Source organism: Lonchura striata, chromosome 5 (genome assembly GCF_050655825.1).
Source record: "Lonchura striata isolate lonStrDom1 chromosome 5, ASM5065582v1, whole genome shotgun sequence".
In the NCBI taxonomy this organism is placed as follows: domain Eukaryota; kingdom Metazoa; phylum Chordata; class Aves; order Passeriformes; family Estrildidae; genus Lonchura; species Lonchura striata.
Genome location: NC_140707.1, coordinates 3,150,384 through 3,164,229, shown reverse-complemented (window position 1 = coordinate 3,164,229; position 13,846 = coordinate 3,150,384). Strand labels below are relative to the sequence as shown.

Sequence of the window (13,846 nt, the reverse complement as noted above, 5' to 3'; positions counted from 1 at the left end):
TTCCTGATAATAAGACCATACAGTATTTCAGGAATGTATTTAGACAGTCAATTTATTGTACTAAAATCTAAGAGAAAAGTAGGAAACTTACTAGTGTCAGCAAAGATTACAGTTACATAAGTACATAATAGTAATTTGATAAAGCTAATTAAGAGTTTAATGGAGCTAAGTAAGGATTATAGTTTTATAATTATAAAATAGTAACTTACAGAGCTACAGTATATGAAAAAAGTATAAAAAGCAAAAATCTTTATGTCACCACTCCAACATTCCCATCCTGCACCAAGCAGGAAATAGAAAATACTCTCAGGAAAGCTCCTGACCTTTACAGCAATCCCAGGCTTACCTCCTTTGGGAAGTGTCCTCCAGAGCTTTGCCCAGGCTGGTCAGAAGCTGGAGCAGCCCTGCCCCAGCCAGCCCCTCTCAGCAGCAGCACCTGCCCTGCTCAGGGTGGCTCCTTCCCCCCACAGCTCCTGGCCAGCGCTGGGAGCAGCTCCAGGGCCGGCTGAGAGCTGTCCCTGGCAGGCAGCAGAGTCCCTGGCCCAGCACAGCGCCCTGGGCTGCAGGACCCTGCTCTGCAGGACAGCCCTGGGCACCCCTGGCTGCTCTGCACAGGAGATGAGCAGAGAATGCACTCACAGGGTCTGTGGGCATTGGCATGTTCCAGCTTTAGGAGATCTCTCCAGGAGCTGCAGCTGCATTGTCCTGCAGCCAGAGGTTCCTGTGCCAAGGGCTGGCAGTGATTCTGCCCCAGGCACTTCTCAGCCCCTTCCCAGCCCTGACTGATTGAAGCTCTCTGTGCCTCTGTGCTGTGCCCGCGCTGGCTGCAGGCAGTGCCCCAGCCCTGCTGGGCTGGCAGAAGAGCTGCTCAGCAAGAGAAATGTGCTTTTGAAGCTCTCCTTGGTTACCAGGATCACCCTCTGTGCCAGGAGCCTGGCCCAGCTCAGCAGCACAGACACAGCACAAGGACTTTAATGACCCTCTGGGGCTTTGTGCTCAGGCCCTGAACATCAGGCCCTGAGAGGGAGCTGCAGAAACCTCTCCAGAGCTCCAAGTCAGAATCCAGCTCCAAAGTTTCTTGGACTTTTAATGGGTCCCACTGAGGGACATGACTGAGAAAGTGTCCCCAGGCCCCAGGCAGATCAGAGAACTGGAGGCACTGATGACAGGTGGGGACAAAGAGAAGCCAAGTCTTGGTGCCCTGGGGCACAGCAGGGTCTGTGCCACCAAGGGCTGTGAGGAGACACCTTGTGCTGAGGCCCTGGGGCCTCCTGGCACAGCCCCAGCCAGGCTGGGCACTGTCAGCCCCTGGTCCTGCCCTCAGCATCCCCCCCATGCCCACATCCCAGTGGCCTCAAGGATCTGCTGGAAGGAGTCCCTGGGGAACCTTGGTCAGGAATGGCTCCTTCATGCTCCCAGAACTTCAGTTCTTTGCAGGTAATTGATATTTCCCATTTCATATAGACTCTGTGAGAGGTCTTTGCAATCATGGGCCCAATTATCCGCTTTAACAAGTCCCTTGAGAGCTTTGTACTGACACTTAGTGGGGCTCATTAATGGTTTGAGATACTCAACTTTTTTAAGGTATTTTGGATTGTCCTTTCAAAACTGAGAGGTTTTTGTGCCGTTTTGAATCTCTGAGAGGTTTTTGTGCAATCCTGGACTCTAATTCTCTCCTCCAAGTAGTCCATGAGGAGCCTGTGTTGGGGATGGACCTCAGTGGGTCCCATTAATGGCTGGAGATACTTTGGGGTTTTCTTCTGACTTGGACTCCTGGAAAGGTTTGTGCAATCTCCTCTCAGGCCCTGAGGTTCCAGGGCTCAGCTCCAAAGGCACCACGGGGCTCATTAAGATCAAGCAAGTCCTGACAAACTATGGCTCTGCTTTGATATCCCTCTTGTCTGGGGCAGTTCATCAGGAAGTTTCTGTAGTGGTTTTGGTCCACCAATTTGAGATTTCTTGGCCAATGCATTAATTAGTGTAGTGGGTTCAGTGTTGGCTAATTACCAGTGCACTCACTGGAATATACTTACTAATTTCCTGCTATGAGATAGGATTAGGAGAAAGGCATAGTAGGCTCAAACTTTAACAGTATAAGGAAAAGTTTGTTAAAAAAACTAAAAGAAAGAGTGATAAGGATCAGAACAAAACTTTCAGAACACGTGCCCTCTCCATACAACCTTTTCTTACATACTGATTATATAAAAAGACAAACCAAAAAATTTTCAATCACTTTACCACCTCTAGAATAGTCTTTCTTTAGTTCACTTAGGGAGTGGAGTCTCTCTTTCTTGCTATGGAGACTTCTCCACAAGAAAACAGTGCTCTTGCGGCTCTCAATTTCCACAAAGAGCAGCTGCCTGGAGAAATCTGCAATTTCGAAGTCCCTCACATTTTTTCACAGCTTTTCCCAAGGCTGTGTTTATGGGTCGTATCAGCGTATGAGGTATTGGTTTAAAGATGAGCTGTTTAAGAGCAACAATTCTCTTAATCTCTTTCTGAAATCATCCTCATCTGTGGGAACAGAGGTCTTCTCTCCCTGGGGCACAGGGTCTCATCACTATGCTCTCTTTCTCTGTTGAAACATCTCATGAGATCACAGCTATTGCAATATTTGCTTAATTTAGCATGGAGACCATTAATGAAACAAGTCATCTCCCCATAGTTTTCAATGTGTTATAGGGAAAAATAGAATCTGATGTATCAATGACATCCTTCTCCACAGCTTTAGCAGAGGATTTCAGCCCCAAGATGAAGGCATCTCCTCATCCCTCCCTGGGGCCCGGCGGATCCTGGCCGGGCCCGGGCTGGCGGCGGGGCAGGGCTCGGCAGGGCCAGATGTCAGCACCCGCAGCCACGGCCCGGCCTCGGCCCCGCGGCCTCCCCTGCCCTGCCCGGCAGCCGATGGCGCCTGGCGGCTCCCTGGGAAGGGGCCCGGCCCCACGGCAGGAGCCGCCCGGCCCCACGGCCGAGACAGGGCTGGGCCGGCCTCGGCACCTCTGTGGGGCCAGAAGGGAGAGAGACCCAGCCAGGCTTTCTCATCTCTAACTTGTGTCTGCACAGAGGCGTCTGCAGCTTCCTTAGTGCTTTAACAGACTGTCAGCTCTCAGAGCTAATTACTGATTGGTTTTTGTTGGACATGGAGGAAACTGCTAGCAGCTTCTCTCAGGACATCACTTCTGTGATGCAAAATCACCACAGCAGCACAGAGCACAGAGCTCCTTTGTCCATATGGAGTGGCCATGTGCCCGAGGCCTCAGAACCCCTCCTTGGGAGATCTCTGGGCCCTCTCCAAGGTGTTTTCAAATGAAAACATTCAGCTCAGAGTCTAAGAAAATTACCAGAGGACAAGCCAGCCAGACCTGTCTGTCCTGGCTACTTTTGTCTGGGAGCACTCCTTGGATATACGGAATTTGGGAGGCAAATTCTAATTTTGGCAATGGTTCCTGGAGATGAAGACCAGTTCTTTTCCATAGGAATAAAGGAACAGAGCCCTAGTGTTTCCCTGGGTGGATGAGAGATGATCACCAGAGGACATGGCCAGCCAGAACTGGCAGGTTTTTTTCTGCAAGATACCTTGCATATAGGAAATTTTTTATGGAGAGTACCAATTTTGACAATGGGTATGTAAAGAGAGGGACAGTTCTTTTCCAAAGCAAGGAAAGCACGGAGCCCCAGTACTCCCAGAGCTGATGAGAAGAAGCCCTTGGCATTCCAAGATCAGCCAGACCTGTCAGGTGGCCCCTGGGAGGCCAAGCCAGCCAGACCTAGTCCATGTTCCCTTGCTTTCATGGGGCCTCACAGTGTCCCAATGGTCCCTTGCTTCCAGGAGGCCCTGAGGTGTCACAATGCCCCCTTGGTGACACCAGGCCCTGAAGGGTCGGAATGGTCTCCATGGTTCCATCAGGCCCCACAGAGTCATAATGGTCTCTGGGTCCATGATGCCCCGCGGTGTCACCATGGCCCCTTGGTTCCATGAGGTGCCACAGTGTCACAGTGATCTCCATGGGAAGGAATGAACCGAGCCCCAGTGTGGCAGGGGCAGCCACCAGAGGCCAAGGCCAGCCAGACTTGATGATACTGGCAGATTTTGGCTGGGAGCAACCCTTGGATATAGGGAATTTTATAGGTGGAATCCCAATTTCAGTCATGGACACTTGGAGGAGGATGGTTCTTTCCATAGGAAGGAAAGCATGGAACACCAGCGTTTGAGGGGCAGATGAAAGGCGGCCACCAGGGGCCAAGGGCAGCCAGACCTCTCTGTCCTGGTAGCTTTTGTCTGAAAGCAACCATTGGATATAGGGAATTTGGGAGGTGGAAGCCAAATTTCAGCCATTTCTGCATAGATAAGGATGGTTCTTTTTTCCATAGGGAGGAAAGCACTCTTGTGTTCTGCCACAGCAAAGGACACAACAACTGCCCCAGGCCCCAGAGTCTCAGACCTCAGGCAGACACCAATGACCAACAGGGAAAGAATGGCAACAGGACAGATCTTGCTTTAGAAAACTGAGGATTCTTCATTTTCCCAGGGACATACACAAGAAACAAGGTTGTAGAGTCAAGACTTTTATATTACAGGGTAGGGGTGGAGTTTAGGATCAAGGTCCAATATTAAGAGGAGCAGGAGACTGCAAAGGGGTGGATCGAGGAGGACAATAAATGGAAAAAACTACAGTGGGGACATTGCAGCACAATTTAAGCCAATAAGGGTACAGAAAAAGAAGAACATTCTGGGGCCATTCCTCATTTGATCAGATAGGGTAGAGTGTCTTTTCCCAGGCTTTCAGGGGCACACCCCACAGCGTAGAGGGGTGGAAACTTCTTTAAGTCACGCTCTCGCCAGATGAAGTGTCTGGGTAGAATTCCCACCTCATTGGGCAGGGGCACTCTACACCTTTGGTGCCATTATTTCTTTTCTGGCTGTTTTATACAATGAAATGAAACTCCAGCATCTGTGGAACCACCCTTCAATCCTTCCCAGGCTACTCCTGTTCTGTCCTCAGTCTGCACACAACTGAGCCCAGAGCCTGCAGCCTCTACCTGCTGGTTACGTGATGAAGCCTTCAAAACCCATCTTGGGAGATATTTGGGTCCTCCCCAAGATCTGTGAAAATGGAAAAATAGTTATCAAAGTTATTTTTTCCCAAGTCTAGCAGTGACAGAACAATGGTCAATATCTCTAAACTGAATGAGAGTGGATTTAAATTTGTTAGAAGGAGGAAATATTTTACAGTGATGAGAGTGTCACAAAATGGCAACTGTTTTTCCAGAGAAGTGGATTTCCCATCCCAGGAATGCTCAAAAATCAGGGAGTGTGTGCAACCTGACCCAGTGAAATCCCCTCCCCTCCCCAAGGATGGAATTCCTGTTGTGTGGGTTCTTGGATGTGCTGGGTGCCCTCACAACACTTCTGGCCAGAATGTCTGCTGAGGGCAGCCAGGCTGCTGCAGGGGCAGTGACCTCACAGCCATCACCATGGCAGCCTTGTCCCCTGGGCCTGGCTCTCCCCTTTCCTCTGCCCCTGCCTTGTCTCTGCTGGAATGAAGAGTTTTGTTGATAATATCTTGTCCCCAAGGTGCTGGGCCAATGGCTTCCCAGTCAGGCTCCTGGAGCAGAAGTGGCTTTTCAGAGCCCAGCCAGAAATGAGCCCTGAGGCAGCAGCTCTGCAGCGCTGGCCACCAGGCCGGGTGCCAAGGGAGGCTTCTGGCCATGCCCTGCAAGCAGCTGCTGCTGCCAAGGTGCCTTTGGTGCCTCGAGCTGTCCTGGCACAGCTTCCAGCACGGCACTCTGCCCTTGTGCCCGAGGCCTTCCCTGTGCTGGGGCTGGCCTGGGGCTGTTCCTGCAGCGGGACCTGTCCTGCTCCTGGCACAGGAAAGGCAGTTCCTGCTGGAGCAGGAGGCTCTGCCTGCAATGGGCTCAAACAACTCCAGCAAGGCCCTCTTGACTTAAAAATTACTTCCTAGAGCAGAATATCCTATAGGTGTTGTAGCTTCTGGACTGTGAAGTAAATAACTCTGGTTAAGAGCTTATTATCTAATCATGATCTGATTGTATTTATGTAAATATATCTGGTATTCCATCATTAATCCTGTGGGAGCAATTGCATTGAAAAATTGTTCAATTCTACCTGTCCAATTGTTTATACATAAACCTTTGACAAATTCTGGGGCCGGGATTGGATCCAGTCACTCCAAGTCTCCTCTCTTAAAAGGAATTTTAGAATTCTGGGGGCTCTGCAGGGCTTTTAGGACCCATGCTGGCTGCTGGGTGTCTCCATCTCATGACTCAGCAGGAGTTTCTCTAATAAAGCAATAAAGCTTTTGCCTGAAGCTCCCACTCTGCCCATGACAGGAGTGTGTGTGACATCCCGGCTCTTTGGCAGCCTGGGGACTCCTGGGATGTCACTGTGGAGCCCCCATGAGTGTCTGTGACAGATCGGTGCCTTTGCAGCCCAAGGTGCCCTGGGATGTCGCCACAGAATGGCTGTGACTGCCTCTGACCACACGGCTCTTTGCCATCCCCAGAAACCCTTGGGAGGTCTCCATGGAGCCCCTGTCTCTGTGTGTGACATTCCAGCTCTTGAACAGCCTGGAGACTCTTGGAAAGTCCCCATGGAACCCCTCTGAGATCCTGTGACAAATCTCATTCTAAGGAGGCAACCATCACCAGGAAACCCTGTTTCTATGGTCAGTATCCATGGCAACCATCCCCAGCCCCTGTTGCTCTGGTCAGTTTCCAGGGCAACACTCCCCACCCCTGTTGCTATGGTCAGTTTCCATGGCAACCATCCCCAGCCCCTGTTGCTATGGTCAGTTTCCATAGCAACCATCCCCAGCTCCTGTTTCTATGGTCAGTATCCATGGCAACCATCCCCAGCCCCTGTTGCTATGGTCAGTTTCCATGGCAATCATCCCCAGCCCCTGTTGCTATGGTCAGTTTCCATGGCAACCATCCCCAGCCCCTGTTGCTATGGTCAGTCCCTGGGCAGCTCCATGGAGACCCCATGCCAGGGGTGGTTGCCATGGACACCAGCTCAGGCCTGGAGCCCGTTGCCATGGCAACCATTGGCACTCCCATCCGCAGGGTCATGGATCCAGAACCACAGAATTGGCTGAGCTGGGAGGGACCCATCAGGATCCTCGAGTCCAACTGCTGGCCCTGCACAGGACACCCCAACACTGCCAGCCTGGGCCTGGCAGCGCTGTCCAAACGCTGCTGGAGCTCAGAGAGCCCTGGAGCTGTGACCCTTCCCTGGGGAGCCTGGGCAGTGCCCCAGCAGCCTCTGGGCAAAAACCTTTTCCTGAGATCCAACCTCAGCCTGCCCCGACTCAGCTGCAGCCGCTCCCTCCACTCCTGTCCCTGGGCACCAGAGTGAAGAGGTTCCCTCAGCCCCAGCCAGGGACCCGCTCCCAAGGCTGCTGCCATGGCCACCAGGGCTGGCACCAGCTGGGATGCTCCATTTCCAGGGGCTGGGTTCAGGAATGGGATTCCCCAATTTCCTACTCCCACTAAAACCCCGCTGGCACTCATTGCCCTCCCACCTTCCATTGAAGGAAAAAAGGGAAAGGTCTCAGGCTGGGATAAGAACAATTTACTGGGAACAGCAACAAGATAAGGAACAAACAGAAACAGAAAAAATATTAACAACAGAAGGGATAAGAAAAACCAGTTACAGGGAAAACTACATCACCATCAATTGTATCTTCCTGGCCACGTGTTTCCTCCTGCAAGGAAAGGACACCCGTCTCCTCAGGGAAAGAGAGAGAGAGTCCCTTTCCTGCCCCTGGCAATGACCTGAGGTGGGAGTGAATGTAGTGACAGGGCCATGGCCAGACCCTCATGCCCTTCAATCCCATATCAGGCCATTGGTAGGGGCAGGAAAAGGGACAGGTGTCTTCCCAGCATGGATCACAGGGAACATGGATCACCAGGGCTCTTCCCAACAGGGTCCTCCAATGGGGGATGAAGCTGGATCAGTGCACAAAGCTCTTCCTGCAGCTGGGGAACTTTCAGGATTTCCCTTACTGGTGCCTCCGTTGGTGTTTGGTCAAGTGAGAGCTCCAGGTGAAGCTTTTCCCACACTGGGGACACTCGTAGGGCCTCTCCCCAGTGTGGATGCATTGGTGGCTGACAAGATGGGAGTTTTGCTTGAAGCCCTTGCCACAGTCAGGGCAGAGGAAATGACTCTCCTCGGAGTGAATCCGCTCATGCCGGAGGAGATTTGAGCTGCTGTTAAACATCTTCCCACAAGTGGGGCACATGTAGGGCCTCTCCCCGGTGTGGATGCGCTGCTGTGTGATGAGGGTGGAGTTGCGCTTGAAGCCCTTCCTGCAGTCAGGGCAGCGGAAGGGCCTCTCATCCACGTGAATCCACTGGTGTCTGAGGAGACCAGAGCTGCTGTGAAACCTCTTCTGACACTCAGGACACTCGTAGGGCCTCTCCCCAGTGTGGATGCGTTGGTGGATGATGAGTTCGGAGCTCCGTCTGAAGCCCTTCCCACATTCCCCACACTCGTAGGGCCATTCCCCGGTGTGGATGTGTTGGTGGCTGACAAGGTGGGAGTTGGAGCTGAATCCCTTCCCACACTCCCCACACTCGTAGGCCCATTCCCCGGTGTGGATCATCAGGTGTCGTTTCAGACTCTTGCTCTGCCTGAAGCTCTTCCCACACTCCAAGCACTTGTAGGGCTTCTGCCCATCAGGAAGCTTCTCAGGGACCACCAGCTCCGAGCTCTGGCTGAAGCTCTGTCCACCTTCCTGGCCCAGGGTGGGTCTTTCCTCCTCAGAGCATCCTGGGCTGGGCTTGCAGCCCCTCCTCCTGTGAGACCTCCAGGGATTTTCCTCCCTGTTGGATTCCTGCGCTGTGGAGTTGCTCAAAACGGCCTCTTCCATAAGGTTCTGCTGAAGGGATTTGTCCTTCCTGGTCTCCATCCTCAGCTCCTGCTCTGGGGGAGGAAATGACAAGGAGTAGGTGGGATTTGCCTCCGTGCCACAGGGAAGGACAAGGAGATCCCCCCAGCGCATCTCCAGCAGGAGGGCACCAGCAGCGGGGCTGTCCTGCAGCTGGGGGCCAGGCTGGGAGATGGAGCAGGAGAGAGGGGGAAAAGGGGCACTGACTTCCTCCTCACCTGCCTCGGTGTCCCAGGGCATCTTCCTCTTCCTCGCAACCTTCTCCATCTGGTGAACGTTTGGGTATGGGAAATCCTGTTTTGGGAGGAAAACAAGTGATGAGCACAGTGAGTTTTGTACTGGCTTCAAAGCAAACCAGGGGGAGAGTCTAAGCCAGAATGACAATTGAATAAGAAAACTAAGATCACGGCAATAATAGAGAAACACTGGTTTAAACTCACAGAGTCAGGATGTAACCGGACACCCCGTTGGTCAGGGTGGTGGTAGCAGGCTGATGAAATGGTGACTGCAGTCCGTCTGGAGTGATAAACGTGATTCTGTCAAAGCAGTGATCCTGTAGAAGAGTATGGTCTTGCTCGGAAAGTCCAGTGGTGGTTATGGAGCTCTTGGCCTCTAGGAATGCAGTAGGCAAGGTGATCGTGGTGTTGCAAGGGTGAGATTATATCCAGGCAGGAATGCTTGGTTCCTCCCCCTGGGCGGAGCATCCCACAATGGGATGATGTAATTTTATCAGTGCTGCAGTGACACTCAATGGCCCATTAACAGAAGATGGCCCCTGGAGGGTGTTATCAGGGCTGAGCCATGGAAGAGATAAAGAACACTGCCCCACCTGTTGATAACAGTTTATGGAGATGGGGACTGAAAACACTTTTGGTTACATCTGACACTGTAACCTGAAACAGTGAGGCAATCCCTGCTCGGGGTGGGGGGTGAACACCACCCCCCTTACCCAAACTGGCTCAGGTGTAAAACCCCCACCCTGTGGAGGCCACGCACACAGGGGACAATGTCACACTTGCCCTGCCCCAGGGGAGATCTCTGTCCTTGTCACTCCCTTGCTCTCCCCCCTTTTCTTTTTCTTTCCATGTCTCTCTACCTCACATTTACTGTTCAATAACATCCACTTAGGATTTGGTCTTGTTAGCACCTGAATTGGGGCAGGGGCATCTCTCTAACAATTTTATTAACCAGAGTGCAATATTATTTTGCACAGTGAGTTCAGGGCACTGTTGTCGGACCCCAAGCTCCTTTGACAACAGCCTGGTTTCCTCCTCGCGGAGGTTCTGCCTCTTTCCCAAGGAACTCTTGGAAACTTGGATGCAGCTTCCTCTGAGCAACTTTTAGGAGACCTTATGAGAAAAGTGGAAGTTGTGGGTGGCCAGTGTAAAGAAAATATTTTGTTTTCCTTCTTTGAAAAGTCTGTTAAAATCACTGGAGGAAAGGAACCAAATGATACCAGCGAGACTGACAAGGATCATTCACCCCAAGGTGAGAAAACACAAGGCTACTAAAGTCCTACAAGAAGCCCAGCTCAAGTTATTCCCAAATAACTTCTGAATTCACATGTTTGGGGGGAGAATCATTATTTTCTTCATCCCTGTCACCTTTGTGACAGCTACACAGACCTTTCCCTTCCTTTTAATAATCTGTATTAGGTCAAATTTCCATATTTCTTTTTTTGGAACCTGCCAGCTGTGCAGAAACTGATAAAATTTGGAATTACCACAGAATTGCTTCTGTTGTTGGTCTATTAATGTTTGGGATTTGTTTGTGTTTCCATCAGAAGTGACTTGTGGGAAGAGCAAAACTTCCTCAAGGCATTTTATGAAGGGTTAAATTTGATTGCTGCTGAGTTTGTTTTGTCCAGTGCCCAGGGGATGCTCAAGGTGTCTCTAGTTTTGGTTTGGACCTAATTTTCTTCTGATTTGTCTTTATCACTTAAAAACACCTGAAAAATTACTAAAAAGAGTATTGACCAGAGATGTCAGAAGTCCCACCATTTTAGAGGTATTTGAGGTGGAATTTACTGTTTGGGAACATATTCTGGAGGATTTGTGGGTTCTTGGGGGATATATGGGAGTATTCTCCATATCTTTGCACTCCAAAAGCCAAGGTGGATTTGTCTGTCACCTCAAAATGACTCAATCCCACTCAAAACCCCTCAATCTTACCCCAAAATGACTCAATCCCATCTCAAAATGGCTGGTTCCCACCTCAGCCCCATGCCAAAATTGCTCAATTCCTCAGCCTCCAGGATGAGATGGGGTTGGAAGGAGATCGGGAGAAGTGAGATATAAGGGTGTGATATGAGGGTGTGGGATCAGGATTGTGTGGGGACCGGTGGGTGTGATTTATTTTGATAATAAATAAAACTTTCAGAATTATTGATTTCTGTCTCATTCAATTTCTGTCAGTTCTGATTTGCTTTTCAGAGTGCCGCCTTCTCAGCTGATTGTGTTTGTGACCTCCTGTCCAAGACTGAAAAGCAAGATGTGTTCTATTTGCCATCTGTATGGCAGTTGTCCTGTGTTAAGTGGGCAGTTTTCCCTTATCTCTTCCACAATCAATCCTCCCTCAGGGGAGACATCTGCTGATAATGGGCTATTGAATGTCACTGCATGACTGATAAGAACTGTAACATCCCATTGTGAGATGTTCCACCCAGAGGGAGGAGCCAAGCATTCCTACCTGCATCTAGTCTTGAGATTCTGGCCCACCAAGACAACTTTTCTGGGCTGGATTTTCCCAGAGGAACAGCTGCCTCTTCCTCTTCCTCTTCAGAGGAAGACTCCCATTCCTACAGGATCACTTCTCCAACAGAACCACACCTGACACTGCAGGAGGACTGCAGCCACAATTCCAATTGGACTGTGGCTGACACCCTGTCCAACAGGGTGTCAGGTTTTATTCTGACTCTGTCAGTGTTGTTTTAGTTCACTGCATTGTTTATTTTATCTTTTAATTTTCTTCCCTAATAAAAAACGGTCATTCCTGCTTCCATATTTTTACCTGAGAGCCCCCTTAATTTCAAATTTATAACAATTCAGAAAGAGTCTACATTTTTAAATTTCAGGGGAGGCTCCTGCCTTCCTTAGAAGACAGCTGTCTTTCCAAACTAAAACACCTCCTTTCTCTCCTGCCTTCCTTTGCCTGCTCTGTTTCTCTCTCAGTGTCTCCTTTGACCCAGGGAAGCTCTCACCAAAGACCCTGCCCTGATTTCATTCCCAATCCATGAGCTACAACAACCATGGGTGAAGTTAGGAAGGCTGGCAGTGAAATGTCACTGTAGGATCCTGCTCCACTTGGCTTTTGGCTCTTTCATAAGAGCTTTTCCTTCAAGGGCAGGAACATCTTTTTCTGGCTGGGAACTGGACCCTGAGAGCGTGTGCCATGGATCCCAGAGGGGCATTCCCGAGGCTCTCAGGGTGCTGCTCCTGCCGTGCCTCCCAAGGAGCTGTGCAGGGCAGGGGACAAGGTGCAGCAGCTGTGTTGGTTCTGCAGTGCCACAACAGCCCCTGGTTCCAGGAGTTTCCACACTGTCAAGAGTGGTTCCTGGGTTCCATGATACCCTGCTGTGTCCCCCATGGATATTTGGTGTCATGAAGTTCTTCAGTGTCACAATGGCCACCTCGCTCCATGAGCTTCCACAGTATCCGAATGCCCTCCTTGGATGGGCAGTGTCACCATGGACCATTGGCTCCATGCAGCCCCGCTGGGTCACCATGGACTCCTTGGTTCCATGAGGTTCTGGGGTTGTCTCCATGGTCTCCTTGGATCCACAGTGTCACAATGGACCACTGGATCCACATGGCCCTTCTGTGTCACCATGGCCCCTTGGTTCCATGGGACCCCAGGGTCACAATTGACTCCTTGCTTCCATGTCACTCCCTCAGTGCCAAAATGTCCCCTTCGTTCCATGGGGGACACAAAAGATTTATAGAAACATTGAGGAAATCCTGCTTAACACAGCTGGGAATATCTGCCTGCATTCTAGAAATAGGTTAAAGGTGAGGATGGCAGCAGCAGCTTCCATCTGCAACAGAGATCCAGGGAAAGGGCAGGGACAGAGAATTCAGCTGGGAGACTCAGAGAATTCTGCTTCCAGAGATCATTTCTGGCCACACTGTCCCTTGTAGAAAGGTGACACAATTCCAGGCAGCCTGTACTGAGCAGGTGGCTCCTGAGTGGGGTTTTGCGGTGGTGTGTCTTTATTTGATTTTTGTTCAATATCTGTTTCCCCCCCCGCCCCCATCCCTAATCTCCGCCTCTCCCCAGTTGTCAGTCTTCCCTAGCTCTCCCCTAACCCCCTCATCTCCAAGTTGTCAATCCTCCCTTTCCCTGCCCCTTTCCCTGGAACCTTCCCTGTCATTCATCCTAGCCCCCTCCTCTGCTTCCAGAGCATTCCCTGTCTGTTTAGTGAGACTCAAAACCCTATTGCTTATTTTGTGTTATTTCACTTCCGTGCTCCCCCTGATAGTTTTGTGATATGTTAGTTCTGCCCTAAACTCCTCCCCTGCTGTTCCCTCATTGGTTGCTGTTCCCTCATTGGTTGCTGTTCCTACACCCATCTCCCTGAATTCTTGTATAAAACCTCTGCTCCCGCTCCTGAGGGGGTCTTGGGGCTCACTGAATAAAACCATCCTGTTCACCCCCAAGTCCCGTGTCGCCTCCATCTGTTCCCGCACCACCGACTGGGACTGCAGAGCTTCGCAGGGGGAGCGGCCGCCCGTTCTCTTCCCTCTCGCAGCCCAGCCCGGCACCGCTCGGGGAATCGCGGCGAGGGGAGTGCATTGCCGCACTACAACAGGGTTTGTTGTTCAGGAAACCTGCTCAGGCTTTTCCATTCTTTCCTTCCCACGAGGAAAACTTCTCCTGGGCCTGTGTGCAGGCAGAGCCCTGAGGAGAGCAGGTGGGACACGGTGCAATGGGCTGGGACA

At 51.1% G+C, this 13,846-nt stretch overlaps 1 protein-coding gene across 1 annotated transcript in view; it reads right to left on the bottom strand.

Moving 5' to 3' along the window:
* Positions 1-7,936: 7,936 nt before the first annotated feature.
* LOC146767121 (uncharacterized) overlaps positions 7,937-13,846 on the bottom strand; it is a 99,490-nt gene continuing 93,580 nt past the window's right edge. Inside the window, exons 2-3 of the mRNA XM_085581106.1 lie at positions 8,364-8,640; positions 7,937-8,288 (exon numbers count right to left, since the gene is read on the bottom strand). Of these exons, the coding sequence (XP_085437232.1) occupies positions 8,022-8,288; positions 8,364-8,640 (544 nt within the window). The 3' untranslated portion in view covers positions 7,937-8,021. The remainder of the gene's footprint in view (positions 8,289-8,363; positions 8,641-13,846) is intronic.